Source organism: Tachypleus tridentatus, chromosome 3 (genome assembly GCF_004210375.1).
Source record: "Tachypleus tridentatus isolate NWPU-2018 chromosome 3, ASM421037v1, whole genome shotgun sequence".
NCBI classification, from domain to species: domain Eukaryota; kingdom Metazoa; phylum Arthropoda; class Merostomata; order Xiphosura; family Limulidae; genus Tachypleus; species Tachypleus tridentatus.
Window position 1 is genome coordinate 10,828,019 of NC_134827.1, and position 15,502 is coordinate 10,843,520.

A 15,502-nucleotide genomic window follows, 5' to 3' on the forward strand; every position below is an offset into this window, starting at 1 on the left:
TAATCAATAATATAATAATAATAATAAATAATAATATAATAATAATAATCAATAATAATATAATAATAATAATAATAATAATAATAATAATAATAAATAATAATAATAATAATAAATAATAATAATAATAATAATAATAATAATAAAAAATATATATGCATATATATATATATATGTATTAAACAATAAAAAATGCCACCAAACTTGACATTCTGCTGATAGAATAAAATAATCACTATATATGAGCCACAATACATGGACATTGCCCTGAAAAGGATCAAAATAATATTCAGTTCTCCAATGATAAATACCAATCCGGCAAGAACATAAGTACGGGGTGGAGGAAGAGGTCATAGAAAACCTGACCCTTTAGGGTATGAACTTTTCTTACCCAAACACCGACTGAGATTCGATATCTTGCCAATTTTTGCGATTTTCCAAACTCACCAATTACGGTGATAGTCGTAATTAGAGGGGGGCGCAAAATTATTTTGCTGAATCAAATAATAATTGAAATCTGACTTATTACGCCGCTCCAAATGATAGTAATATGTAATTTTATTTATGATTTTTTATTTGGCTTTTTTACGAACTAATTAAATTTATTAGACACAATTATAGAAAAAACACATTTCAATTACAATTTCAGAATAACCGACTGATTAAAAGAAAGCAAAGTATATTTTAACAGAAGTAGTTGATGTAGTTCGAGTAATTATTTCAGACTGAAATACACTGTATATATTTATATATATTCTTGTTTTTATCTTACACCAAAATAGTCTTTCACACAATAAAACGATTTTTCAGTAAATAAATAAACGAAGACACGACACTGATTTATTTTAAAGGGGAGATAAAATCACAACCAATCAGCATTTTATAAATGATAACTACAAAATTATAATTATCAAATATGAAATGTTCATATAATTTTATTCTCGTTATAGTTTTATAATAATTTGTTTGTTTTGAATTTCGCACAAAGCTACTCGATGGCTATCTGCGCTAGCCGTCCCTAATTTAGCAGTGTAAGACTAGAGGGAAGGCAGCTAGTCATCACCACCCACCGCCGACTTTTGGGCTACTCTTTTACCTACGAATAGTTGGATTGACCCGAACATTATAACGACCCCACTGCTGAAAGGGCGAGCATGCATGGTGCGATGGGGATTCGAATCCACGACTCTCAGATTATGGGTCAAGTGTTTTAACCACCTGGCCATGCAGGGAACTTACCTGTTTCTGAATGCACACCTTTGAACTGAAAACGAAACATTATGCCCATGGTTGGAGATTACTATGGACTGCATTTTCCTTAGAAGTTTCCAGGCCTCCGAGTTGCTATTGCAAATCTTTTAAATAAGTTCACATTCTGCTCTTCTGAATCTTCAGGTAGTTGAAAGACTGGTATTACAACCCCCAGACAAATAACAAGTCACTGATATGATATCGCTGTGTTGAAAGAGGGAGTCATTAAAGTCAAGGCCAAATATGACGTGTCATGTGATTCATCTTCATCGAGGGCAGTGATTAGTTTACTTACTGAACTGAAAATAAATATTCGGTTAAGTTGAGTCAAGACTGAGTAAGGTGACCAAGAAAACATCATGCGTTCAGTACTGGAAGTTTTTATTGACGTTTTGAGTTTTCCATTAGTAATCCTGTACAAAATAAATTGTAAATGTTTCAGGAAACATGGACGCGTTCTAAATAAACCTGAAACTAAAAGTAAGTGTGGAAATTACATAATAATTTTTATCTCTTAATAGTTTTGCTTTATCTGAATAATATACTGGAATGGCATTTAAATTATGGTTGAGTTGAGATTAAAATGTTTAAGTAATGATTTTTTAAGCGATTAATCAAAGATGTAGCATTAATATTCACATATTAAAAAATGTGATGAATAGTTTATGTCGTATCCATTGCTCATTCCACGTGCTTAACCTCTGTCCTTATTTCAGTTTATTTTGGTACTATCTAAGATAATTTTGTATAAATATTATAATAAATCTTTAAATATCTTTTTAGATATTTACAGATTTGTAATTCTTGTGTGCAGATTAAGCTTTGTTTTTATATTTACGTTTAGAGTAATATTACTTGGGATTTTTGTTTTAAGAACGAAAAACCTTGTGTTGGAGGTCACCTTGGGACGTTAGGAAGTAAATCCAATCACCTTTGTAGAAATGCTTCCATATTGTTTTAATAAATTTTACTTAAAAGCACCATTCCCCATAGAAACATGATATTAACACAACTGTATGATTTTAATTTTGCTTTTTACCATATTCATATTGCATCTGAAAGTTCTTAAGTTATTTTAAACTTTTAAAACAAACACAAATTTCAAAATGAAACGTTCATTGAGCATCGTATAAAACTTTGACTTACTGATAAAGTACCCAATCCTGAAAAGTTAAATTTCACAGAAGTTGTTTTGGTTTTAATAACGGACGTTTTATAATTCTGCTATACAGATTTTGAAAATTATTTTATTTTCTTATGTAAGGATGTTTTACATGTCCTGGAGAATTAAAAACTCTTACTTAAATCAAATTATTATTTTAATCATTGATGACCAGTTTTCCTCTACCCATACAAACCGTTTTTACATATATACATATATAAATTATTATTTTGTGTACTATAATCAACATTTTTTTAACATTTTATGTTTGTTAAGAAATAAACAAACAAAGTGACAAACAGGGAAGACCACTGACGTCAAACGAATAGTCATTCTCATCCGATGGTTGTCAAAATTTTAAACATAAGAAAATGTGACCGGATTTCAATGCAAATGATTTATTTATGTAAAACCCAAAGGACGTATAAAGTTTTGTGAAAACTTTGTACGTGATGGATAAAAACGGGTATCATCTTCGAATTGAGGTTTTAGGTATCAGAGTAGGAAAAATACGAAATTCTAAATTGTAAATTAGTGATTCTACGGTTCACATCCACTTACAGCAAAATCGCGTTTTGCACTTTGAGATCGTAGATGTGTTATCAAAATAATAGTAGTAACAATTAACTCCCACTACTTTATAACTGTTCTTCTCATATTGGCAGTAGATGCTACGGACTGGGTCTATAGTCTATTGGTTCAAAATGAGAAACTAGCTAGTTTAGAGGTAACAAGAATATTCGAAACAAACAAACAAACAAACAATTATTGAAGATAAAGGTAACTACTATCGTGAAACAAGTAAATCCAACCACAAATTCATATAAAAATGGATGATTAAATCTACATTTCGCAATTTTAGTTTGAAGTTACTGTTACCTTTAAATGGTTGAACAACAAAATATTCGAAATGTTCTTTACCGTTTTATATTTTCTTCCAGGTGTTCTTTTCCATATGAAAAACATTTTAGTATTTCTATATTTGTTGTTGAAACGCAACATTTTAAAACGACGACTTGTAGACATCACAACCGATTACTCTCAGGGGCCGGTGAAGTTTGGAATCACAGCATCTGAAGACGAAAGAAACTTAGAAAACCCCAGATGCGTGAAGAAGGTCCGTATAAGCTAAAACTATTAACAAATTTGGAATCAATATTGTATTAAAATTACGTGGGCCCGGCATGGCCTAGCGCGTTAAGGCGTGCGCTTCGTAAACTGAGGGTCGCGGGTTCGCGCCCGAGTCGCGCCAAACATGCTCGCCCTCCCAGCCGTGGGGGGCGTTATAATGTTCGGTCAATCCCACTATTCATTGGTAAAAAAGTAGCCCAAGGTGGGTGGTGATGACTAGCTGCCTTCCCTCTAGTCTTACACTGCTAAATTAGGGACGGCTAGCACAGATAGCCCTCGAGTAGCTTTGTGCGAAATTCCAAAACAAACAATTAAAATCACGCAGTGCAAAACTATTTGCACGCACGGCGGGGGCTTAACTAAACGTAATAAAACTTCTAATGATTTATCATAGTTTTGAAAGATGAGTAGTGTTTCGTAACATTGTTTTATTGATGTTTAAGAAGTTAAACGTCGAATTTAACCCGTGCATTCACGAAAGACGTAATATTTACATTATTTAATTATACCTCAAAGTAATAATGCCTGAAAGCAAATTATACAACGTATCACTTGATAGTTCAGTCATACCTTCAATATACACCTATTTTTTTTATTAACGCACATTGCATACCTTCGGAGTACACATTTGTTCAGTCTCACGGGGCTACTTAATCCGGTTTTGCAATGATTCTCTCATAACGTAACGGAGCTAAATCTAGGGTCTTCCTGAACCGACAGAAGTTAAGTGTTCAGATTCCGCAGAAACCGCTAATGTATTAAAAATTTTTGCTATCGCAAAGTATGCATTAATGTGTTAAAGAAAAAAATGCAACATTAATATTAAGATTAGAGCAAGAATTAGTATTTGGTAAATCATTTATAATAAATACCCATAATTTTATTGGCATGGCGGTTAGAGAGCTTTATTTACAAATTTTGAGTCTGAGAATTTCAACCAGACACTAAACACGTTAGTCCTCTCATTTGTGGAGGTGTTATAATCTATCAATCCATCACGCTTTGCATTGGTGAAGATTAACCTAAGAACTGGTGATGGTTGTAGCCATTTAAATCGCTTGTCGCCAGTTCAGAATTAGCAACGGCGACAAGTACCTCAGCAACTTCCTCTTAAAAACAACTGTATGTATAAAAAATATAAACTTCTATTCTTTTCTTAATATCTTATAAGGAATGAAAGAACTTGTGATTGCCCTTTTAATTTTTTACTAGTAATAGCAATTTAGCGTACCTGAAATTAGAATCTTGGGATCATTTATTTGGTTGTTCTTGAGCACAGAACTATTTATTGGGCTACCTGTATACTCTGTCTGCCACGTGTAATGAAACCTGGTTTTTAGCGTTGTAAGTCGCAGATACACCTAACTTGGATTGAAGGGGTGACACTGATGGTCGTGTGTGTGTTTATGCTTTCTTGTAGCAAAGCCATATCTGGCTATCTGTTGTGTCCATCTAGGAGAATCGAACCCCTGTTTTTAGCGTTGTAAATTCGTAGAATTACCAGCGGGGTACACTAATGGTCACAAATCGAGTCCTGTTGCTGCAAATACGCGGTCCGACGTTTAAGACGTTTGGTGCCCAGTGATATTGACAGTCAAATCTTGTTATTGACAGGTGTTGCTGTTAACTGTCTTTCTTTTACTTTATCAGTTACATGTTAGGAATGGCTCTGCGCAGATAGCCATTGTATATAATCTCGTACGAAAATATTAAATAAGCAAGTATAAACGACTACCCATGCAATACTCAATGGAATTTAAAAATAAATTATTTAACTGCCTAACTGAAGCCATTCTTCGAACCCAAACAAAATAACAAAAACGTTATTTAAAATTACAGCTTTAGTGGAAAATGGGGGTATGGAGAAATATAACTATGCTCACAAATCATTGTTTTGTAACGTGTATTCGGACTAACAAAAATTTCTCACGATTAGTTGTAAATGAGTCAGGACTGTATGTTCGACCATAAAATTAGGAAAACAATATAAAAATAGATATTTATAAAAAAGATAGTTGTACTAACAAATACTTATTTTCTGGTAATTTATTTATGCTTCAAGGATAACAATAATCTGAATATATTTTTCTGCCAACCGACTCGGTTAGAATGGCGACAGCAAGTCGCTCAACTATCATAAAATATTCACTGATTATTTTTGGGTTCAAAACACCACTTCTTACGATTTCTAAGAGATTCAAGCTCTTGATTAATCTCTAATTACTTCTATACTTATTCCAAGGGGAATCATGAATCCGAGGGTCTATTGTTTGCGCGTTATTGTTGCAAGATCCCCCGTTATGCAGGAAAGGAAGCTTATCAGCAGAATCTGCCACTTTATCACTCTTTTAAGCACCTCGTTCTCCGCTGCGACAGTGATAATTCTTTGGATTTACAACGCTAAAATCAGGGGTTCGATTTTCCTAGGTGAACCTAGCAGATAACCCAATGTGACTTTGCCATAAAAGAAAACAACAACACAATTTTAAGTACCACAGCCGAATGTGTGGAAAATGTTTAGCAGCATTTCGGTGCGAGCGTTAGACCTTTGTTTGTATGCAGCCTGGTCAGGTTAACAACTAATCCACACCTGCCCCTTATTGGAAGACTCTAACAAAGAGTGTTACAAGAAACGAACAAGGACTTGATTTTATCATTAATATAGTAATGCAATTTGTTTCAGCATAGCGATGAAATATTTTTCTGCGGAGTTAACAGCGCTGGCGACACCATAGTTCTACGTGTCGTCAGAAGAGGAAGTGATGAAGCAGAAGTCCAACTTCATTTGAAACATGCAGAAACAAATACTTTGTATCAACTTCCGATTCACCCAGAAACTAACGTTGTATACAAAGAGAAAGATGCTTTTGTAGCAGCTGGGATTCGAATAAAATGTATTAATCCACTTCGAAACTGGAGAATATCTTATAATGGACTTTTAAGGTAAATATTTTTTATGCTCTGTTTTTTATCTTTATATAAAAAAACTAATATCGGCAAAACAAATAATTAATTTTCCCATTGTTTAGGTGGCTCGGCATGGCCAGGTGGTTAAGGCGTTCGACTTGTAATTTGAGAGTCGCGGGTTCGAATCCCCGTCACACCAAACATGCTCACCCTTTCAGCCGTGGGGTTGTTATAATGTGACGGTAAATCCCACTGTTCGTTGATAAGAGTAGTCCAAGAGTTGGCGGTGGGTAGTGATAACTAACTGCCTTCCCTGTAGTCTTACACTGCTAAATTAAGGACTGCAAGCGCAGATAGCTCTCGAGTAGCTTTGCGCGAAATTCAAAACAAACCAACAGCCATTTGTTTTGAAGTCATTGATAATTATCAGTTAATCCTCTCGTAACCAGTGATATATCTTTTATTATAAAGATTGCTGAAGCAGCATTATCTTACCACAATGAACGTAGCGTATCTACTTACGTGAACGAAATAATAAATCGTGTGACGCCATATAGTTCAATAAAAAGTCCATAAAATATTTCACATTTTGGCTATTCAAATTCATGCTCGCCTTCTCAGTCGTGGGGGCGTTATATTGTTATGGTCAATCTCACTATTAATTGGTAAAAGAGGTTTCCAAGATTTCGGCTGTTGTTGGTGATGACTAGTTGTCTTCCCTCTTGTCTTATACTGTTAATTTAGGTTAACCCTGGGGTAGCTTTGCGCGAAATTCAAACCAAACCAGTTCACTGGGATTGAACATGAGTTTGAGTAATGACTATATCATTGTTAATGTAATGTATCAATAAGTACTAAAAATGTAGATCTTAAAGAACTGTAATGTTTTTCGATAACTTTTCACTTTTAATGTATGAAAGCATTACAGTTCATATACGCACAATCCGAATACTTTTCCTGTGCATTACTTCCTAGAAAATTCCTTATTTTGAAAATGTTCACAATTCTCTAAATGTTTTCCAATAAGGTATGAATACTGTGAGTAATTGCTAGCACAAATAGCTACTCGTAGAGCGACATATCTGTTAGTTATAATAACGTGTGTATGTGTGGTATAGCATATAATACACTTTTGAATATGACAGTGAGCACTATAGTAGAGAAAAAGATTTTAAGCACGTGAAAATACACATTTGAATTCCAACGTTTTCGAACGTGTCTTTGTGTGGATGAAACACACTTTTCTTTCAAGATATAAGATGAGGCTTAGAATAGTTATTATGTACTTGAACAGTATATCCAAATAATATTGGCTTACGTTCCGTTGCTGCGACATCGCCTTCCGACCATTGATTTGGAGGGTACGTTACAACCAAGATAACCAAATTATCAAATCCCACTATTTGACCAGTTAAGATAAAAGCAAGAGCTTGGCGTTAGGCACTACTGAGTAACTGACATCTTTATCTTTTAGGCTGTCAATTCAAAATTAGGGACGGCTATAACAGAAATCCCTTGTGCAGTTTTGGGTGAAATAGTGAAACGGAACAAACAAATGAACCAAACAGTTGCATTCTAGGGAAGATTTTTAATAACTGCTTCTCCAGTGAAAACACAGTAATCGCTTATTCTGTCATTACGTTTACATATTTGCATAACTTTACACCAAATAGATTAATTTCGGGATTTACAAATATTCAATAAAAAGCTGTGTGCTGTTAGCGAAATATGAGAAAATGTTTATTTTTTTTTTTTAATGGTCAGTCTGAACAAAAGCTATCATTAAAACTTCCTTTGTCGGATTCATGCAAAAAAAAGTGTTAATAATGGATATGCACTCATTTTTGTACTGAACATCCAATTACACTGCACAACAACTTTTGTGAAAAGTTTTGCTGATTATGACACGTACCTGGTGGGTACAAACAAATGTAGTTTTGGTTTTGCTTCATCATGTAGGAACTCTGAGAAATAGACAGTTAACTGTTTACCGGCAATAACGTATTTAATTGCGTTTATGTTTCTAATTCGCTATTAAGTTCAACATAATTAAATGTTTTGCTCCTGATTTTCGTCTGTATTCAATGTCCGGTGCATCACGTTGCAGTGTCCAACAGTAGTCAGCAAGTATTGACGGATTTCAGTTGCCCTGATATCGTTTTTCCATTGTAACAATGTCCTGGTGAAACCAAGATTTCCATGAAACTGTACGTGATGGGCAAATTGGATGTGATTTTCGTAATCAGCAACCAAAAATCTATAAGGAACACCCAACAGTGTTAAAGAAACAAAAACCTTGTTCTGCAGTGTTATTATGTCCTGGCAGTGAAATCAATAAATATAAAGGAAAGCCCACGATGCCGAAACTCTGATTTTCGAGAATGTGTAAGAGGAAACGTTTATAGCGATTGGAAGCGTAAGAAACTGATACGTATAACAGTCCCAATGGTTAGTTACGCGTGATTGTTTACGAGACTGTAAGAGAAAAATTAAAAAAGCGCGATCGTTCGGAAATATTTTAAAGCGAGACGAACAAATTCGTAAAGTTAGATTTTTACAGTATATGAAATAAACGTTTAAACAAATTCGTAGTAACTTTAGTGCAGACGAGTGTATACATATGTAAACGAATTATTTTGAAACGACTGGTAGAATTTCCCATTAGTTATGTGCCTAGCCATTTGTTTTGATTAGTAATATATTTGTTGAAATATATAAAGGCGCTTCACCAAGTGGTTGGTTTATGAGAAAGATAAAAAATGTTGTTGAGACAGGTGGATGATTTAATTTGACAGTGATGATGTCCCGTAGCTATGCATGATTGAAGAGATGGTATTACTAAAGGGAAGATTGCACTTAACGCATTGCGTGTTAAACATTTTCGTGGAGTGTCTCGAAGTGTATAAACGATAAAACGTTTCAAGAGACCTTAAAATAATTCATTGTAAGGGGCATAGTTAACCTTTTTTTTTTTTTTTTAATCAGAAGGCCTATACTTTGTTCCAGAAGGTCAGACCATCCTTTTTGTCACAAATCTACTCGTTCTTGATTTTCATATAATATTTTTACTTTTTTTAATGTTTAGAACTCTTACAAAACTATATAAAACCTACCTGGGATCATTTGTAGAGAATAAATGTAAAGGGGAGAAATAGCTCCCACTATTGCAATAACACACAAACTCTGTTGAATATTTTATTCCAACAGACATTGCAAGGCTGATATGAGGAGCCGTATTTTGAGATATACTCCACTTTTTAGTTTGATTCATGACTCCTCAAGTTCGACCCGTAAAACACTTATGCGGCCGATGACCCTCGACTAAGTAATCGCATAAAACACCCAAGGAGGAATACGGAGCAGGGTGTTGAGTACAATTAAGAGAAAGTACTCTTTCCTACCTCCACTAATTAGGCCGCTATCTCTTCAGTCACCCTGACAATCAAACAGTGTATACCATGTTTCAATTGGATAAATATTGTTTTTGAAACTTATAACAAAAATTTAAATAATTTAATAATAATTGAAGTAATAATGAATACCGTAATAATGTTATGTCATATATAAACTGTGTGAAAATCAGGATTTTTCTACTGTTTATCATAGCATCCACCTCCACATTTCTTTTTTAAATTCATAACCCGGACAGACGTGTAGATCGGCTTATAATATTACAATTCAGCACAAAATAACACAGGTCCTGCGAATTTAAACTCCATAAAAGTTGATTGTGTTGTAATAATGGATATTTTATAAGTTGGAAAGATAAAAACAAAAAAAACCAACAATAACAAAAAAAACTCTCACTTAGACCAAATTATTTCGTTTACCACAATAAACATTTTTTATTCTTTGTTTATTCATGGTTTCTAGAACGATCTATAAAAGTCTAACGTGGCGATTGGTTTAGAGAAATCTATAGCCAGTGATTGTCAACATTTTAAGAATAAGAAATTTTGACCAGATTTCAATTTAAAACAATTTACTTATGTAAAAGTACATACGACGTTTTGTTAAAAATCTATGCGTGATGAAGAAAAAGATATTTTCGGTTTATCGTTCAGAAATTACTGCAGGACATGTAAAAAATTTCAACGCAAAAACATCGCACGCCCTCGTAATTTACCGTAACATTTTCGCTATATGGGAATTAATTTGATGTATACGTATGAAAACTTGTATTGTCCCAATGAATAAGTTGGTTTTGAAATATATACAATAAACGACCGTGATTGATATATGAGCCTTGTAACTGTTTACTGTTGTCACCAATAGGAAAATCACTCCAACTGGACTTCAGGTTCAAGAGGAGGATGTACATGTAAAGTTTTCTTTCATGTAAGTGTTTTAGTTATATATAATTTACTTTTTTTAGAAAAAAATGATAACGTGAATCTGACAGTAACAGCAATCAAATAAACTTAACTTGTTTTACGATAATAATTATTTTGAAATAAAGAGTTCATTCGCAATTGTTACATTATTTGTAACAATTTCTTCATTTTAGTTGGGCTGTAACAAGTTTGCCATTTGACTTCAAGATCGACTTCTGTCCTAGGCTTGTTAGTAAGGCTGTAGGATTTGGTACATGGAAGCAAGGATTTCCCTCTTATGAAAGGTTAGTTTACATTTTAATTGCATAAAATCGATCTCTTAAAAATATTTGCTAATTAAAAACTGTTAGTATGATGTTGACATCAATATCTTCACATATGCATACGTTCGAGTAAACTTGTAATTATTGAGACTTGCAAAATGTTCACGTTTTTCCATCAAAAGTTTATGTCGGAAAATACTAACAATTACGTCATTATAACACGTCAATGAAAGGGACGTGCTAATTATCTTAGTACATTGAGAAATAATTGAGTTTAATTATTTAAAAAACTGTGTGAAAATACAACAGAGTATAAAGAATTTAAACAAATTAACTAATATCCAAAACAATATAAAAAGGTATTTTTAAAGAATCACAGAATCTCAAGACCGCTATGATCAATGGGGCCAGTGGAAAGGAACGGTTATCTTTGGAGATCAAGATGAAAAGGAAATGTTGCTTTGGGGATTAAAAACTAGAGAGAGTAGTAAGTTTATTTGAAATTTTAAGTTAGTTTCTTTTATATTCTGAAGCAAAATATGCTATGCACTCTTCGTAATATGGATGTTTGTGTGTAGATATGTCTATGTGTGTATGTATGTACACTTATTATATTGATAAAAATTACATAATGTAATCCAGCTTAAGGTTATTCACAGCTGTATCCATTTCAAATACACTGAATTGAAATGTTCTTGTTTATAACTTTTGTTACCAATTTATTCAGCACTGCATGCTAATATTTATTGTAAAGTACCATGATTAAAAATTTGTTAGTGAAATATACTTCTTGCTTAACCATTTAAAATAAAACCTTAATGTTCTTAAATAATTATCCAATAAAAAAAGGTTTTCATACAGTTTCATGTTTAAAATTTTCTAGATTCACTGGACCAGATCCCTTATGACCGTTACATACATGTATATGGTCATATGAAGGTAAGTTGATTAAATATATATTTACAGCTGAAGTTAACACAGAATAATTTATACAATAAACATCTGTATTTTTAGGTACCCACTATTTAGTTAACTATTGTTCACCGGCATAAAGACGTGTATTTCAGATATTAGGTACTATTGGGTGATTCAATGACATATTTCAAAGTAGTTTTTTTAATATATGAATATTATTTGTCAAATAAACGTAATGAAAAATTAAAATATATCCTTCCTATTTTAGCTATGAGTATTCAAGATAACATCCAGAATAGCTTTTAACTTTGTTTTATTTTGACTTTTTTGTTTTATCTGAAATATTGTTATTTATAAATCTCATGTTGATGCAGAATTTCATAAACTACTGGACTATTTATATAAACAATTTTACTTTTCAAAAAGTTTTTAATTTTGCACAACATCTTATGTAAAATTCGTAGTCGTTGTCATTAACTGATTTCTTTATCGTTTGGTGATGATTATAGGATGGTATGACGTTCAACATCAGCCTTGTACCTTTACCTCGGTTTTCTACTCAGTAAGTAATGACATCTGCATCGTATTCAATGATAATAAAAGCAACCATTATCTTTGACTAATAATACGATATCTTGGAAGCTAAATTGTCATCCATCGACATAATTGAAAATTAGGCCTCCATGACATTTTTTTTTGCACATGTCTTAGTTCTTCTGTTTGTTCTCCAGCTTCCATTTAAAAAAGAAATAAATTATTTTAATAATTATGTAAACATCCAGCTAAACAGATTCCGTTTAATTTTATGTTATGAAAATATTTTGAAGATAACAATTTGCTATTATTTTTGCAATATAAAGAGTAATAGCTTGCTCAATTATAGTCTATTATCTATGCAGCAACAGAAGTTGTTGATAATGTTTAACTTTCATGATCCAAGTTATGAAATATAAACTTGCCATTCTGTTTCAGTTTGCACTGTGGGTATATAGCTCTTCCAAATCATAAAATTCATCCATTGCAAGACTGTGATTTATCCTTACCTCCAACTGAAGAAATCTTGCCTGAGTGGACTGTCACATGCCTGGCAGGTAAGACCTTGTTCTAATATAGTATCATATGTAGTCGCACGAAGTTAAAGCAAAACTTTCTTTTGTATCTCGAAACAGCAGGAATGGATATTAACACTTTTATTGATAAAACTGTTAATATTCATACCAGCTGTTCTGAGATACATTTCGATTTCAAGTAGGTTTCTCGTCATTAAGCAAAACTTTCTTTTATTACCGTTGACCTGTTGCACAAATGTAATATTTATGTCGGTGATTTTATTGTTACGATATATCGTCTAATTTTTAATCTTTACTATATGTAATTTCACAATTAAATAATAGAATTGGATTGTTATTCCTGTTCATAAAACATTACAACATTTCTGTAAAACATATAATAATTGATATACGTATTTAACAGGAAACAAATTGTACACTGTAAACGTTACACTGGAAGAGGAAGATTTCTTTACCTATAGAGGAAATCAATGGGAACATAGACATTATACTAGATTAGCAAGTTTGTTAATAGGTGGAGAGAAGGGTAGAGGCATTGTGGAGTATGGTGAAAGGTAGCTTTTCCTATTTAATACTTTTTTCATGTAGTATTACAAAGTGTTAATAGAGAAAGCTGTTTAGAACTTACTTAAATACTTAGTATACATACATTTTTCGAATTTTCGGTATTTATTTATAGATATAGTTTGATAATGGTAAAATATTATAATTCTGTTTGTCTTTACTTGGAATAATTACATTTTATTCTTCCATCTATGCATGCATTATGCTTGTGTAATTTTTTCTTTTCTTTCACAATAACCTACAATAAGCTACAAACTTTCACAACTTAATAAAGTTTGCCATTTCCCTCTAAATCATCTGAGTATTATGCAAATTTGATACATGTTAACTTTTTATCAATAGAAACGAAGTACAGAGGCCAAAGGGACAATGTCAAGTACAAAGCCAGCTCTTTGGTGAAGGTAAGTTCTTATTATTACCTTGAAGTCAGTATGTTTTTAAAACAAATTTTATTAAATAACGAATTTAATAATTTAAACAGAACAATACTTTTCAAAGCTATGGATAACTGTAACCTAGAACTGCAACATAATACAGTATACCAATTGCCCGGGTTGACTTGCTGAAGCAGCAATGTCTTCACATATGCAATGCATGACTTCACAAAGACATATTAATATATGGGGAAAGCTCTCCCTGGAGGTACATGGGTACTAAAGTGATTCAATATTTAAATCATTACAATGAAACTTTCAATAGAAGTGATGTTTAATCATAGAAACCATAACACTGAGCATGATCAATTTGTAGCAAATTATTCGTCACACTACGTAAGGGGCAGTTAGAATGGATAATTATTTTATTTTCTGCGCAAAAACTTTCAGACAATTTGACATAATTATTGCCTTATTAAGCTAATATGTTCTGAGTATTTTTTAGTTTTTTGTCAATCTTAAGCTACATTATCAGCTGGCTCGGAATGGCTCAGAGTGTTAAGGCGTTCGACTCTTAATCTGAGAGTTGTGGGTTCGAATCCCCGTCGCACCAAACATGCTCGCTCTTTCAGCCGTGGGGGCATTATAATGTGACGGTCAATCCCACTATTCGCTGGTACAAGAGTTGGCAGTGGGTGGTGATGACTAGCTGCCTTCCCTCTTGTCTTGCACTACTAAATTAGTGACGGTTAGCACAGATAGCCCTCGAGAAGCTTTGTGCGAAATTAAAAAAAACAACAACAAAAAAAAACTCAGCTGTATGATCTTCCCACTGTGAATATTAAAATCAGGTTTTTAATGTTACAAGCTTTCCGACTTCTTGTTGGGTCACCTCGGGGCGTTGTCGAGTAAAGACTTTAATGTTGTTGGTACAATAGATACTGTGCTACAACCATCATAAGAAAACTTAACCCTTACATATCGGTGCTACTTTTATCTTATCTAGTGTCAGCCTTCTAAATAAGTTTTCTGAAGTCTTCAACAGCTGTACAACAACAATAACTACAAGTATTTCATTCGGTTAACTAGTACCTCCCATTAAAAACTTTTATATGCATTTCTTTTAAAGTTGCAGACATTATTACCAATACTAATACATTAACACCTCTTGTTCATAGTTTTACAAGATAGAAAAGTAACCGTTTTTGCAAAAACAGTCGTTTCATCAGTTATTTTGAAAATGTTTCTCAATAATTGTTTAATTTGACATTCTTCAAAGGCAAAACATCTTGCATAGTTTTTGTTAGAACAAACCGATAAGAGTACACAGAATATTTGTATATGAAAAAGAAAATGTAACTAGTTTGCTTTGATTATGCATGAATTAGTTTTGTCGTCTTTTGTATATAATGATGTATCAAATATCGCCACTTTAGTAAGTTTCGCATTTGTACAGATAAATTTCATCAATGACACTTTTAGTGTGTTTTTTTTCACAGCTAAAAAAATACGAACACACAATTCAAAATAA

At 32.8% G+C, this 15,502-nt stretch overlaps 1 protein-coding gene across 2 annotated transcripts in view; it reads left to right on the forward strand.

The window, feature by feature from the left end:
• Positions 1–1,535: 1,535 nt before the first annotated feature.
• The window catches only part of LOC143246346 (rifampicin phosphotransferase-like), a 52,872-nt gene continuing 38,905 nt past the window's right edge, over positions 1,536–15,502 (forward strand). The window contains exons 1-11 of one of the 2 annotated variants that reach the window (XM_076492908.1): positions 1,536–1,731; positions 3,355–3,530; positions 6,228–6,487; positions 10,727–10,789; positions 10,959–11,069; positions 11,420–11,535; positions 11,932–11,987; positions 12,473–12,525; positions 12,936–13,054; positions 13,437–13,587; positions 13,940–13,998. In XM_076492908.1, coding sequence (XP_076349023.1) covers positions 1,611–1,731; positions 3,355–3,530; positions 6,228–6,487; positions 10,727–10,789; positions 10,959–11,069; positions 11,420–11,535; positions 11,932–11,987; positions 12,473–12,525; positions 12,936–13,054; positions 13,437–13,587; positions 13,940–13,998 — 1,285 coding nt within the window. In that variant the 5' untranslated portion in view covers positions 1,536–1,610. The remainder of the gene's footprint in view (positions 1,732–3,354; positions 3,531–6,227; positions 6,488–10,726; positions 10,790–10,958; positions 11,070–11,419; positions 11,536–11,931; positions 11,988–12,472; positions 12,526–12,935; positions 13,055–13,436; positions 13,588–13,939; positions 13,999–15,502) is intronic. The other variant, XM_076492907.1, reaches the window with a different exon arrangement.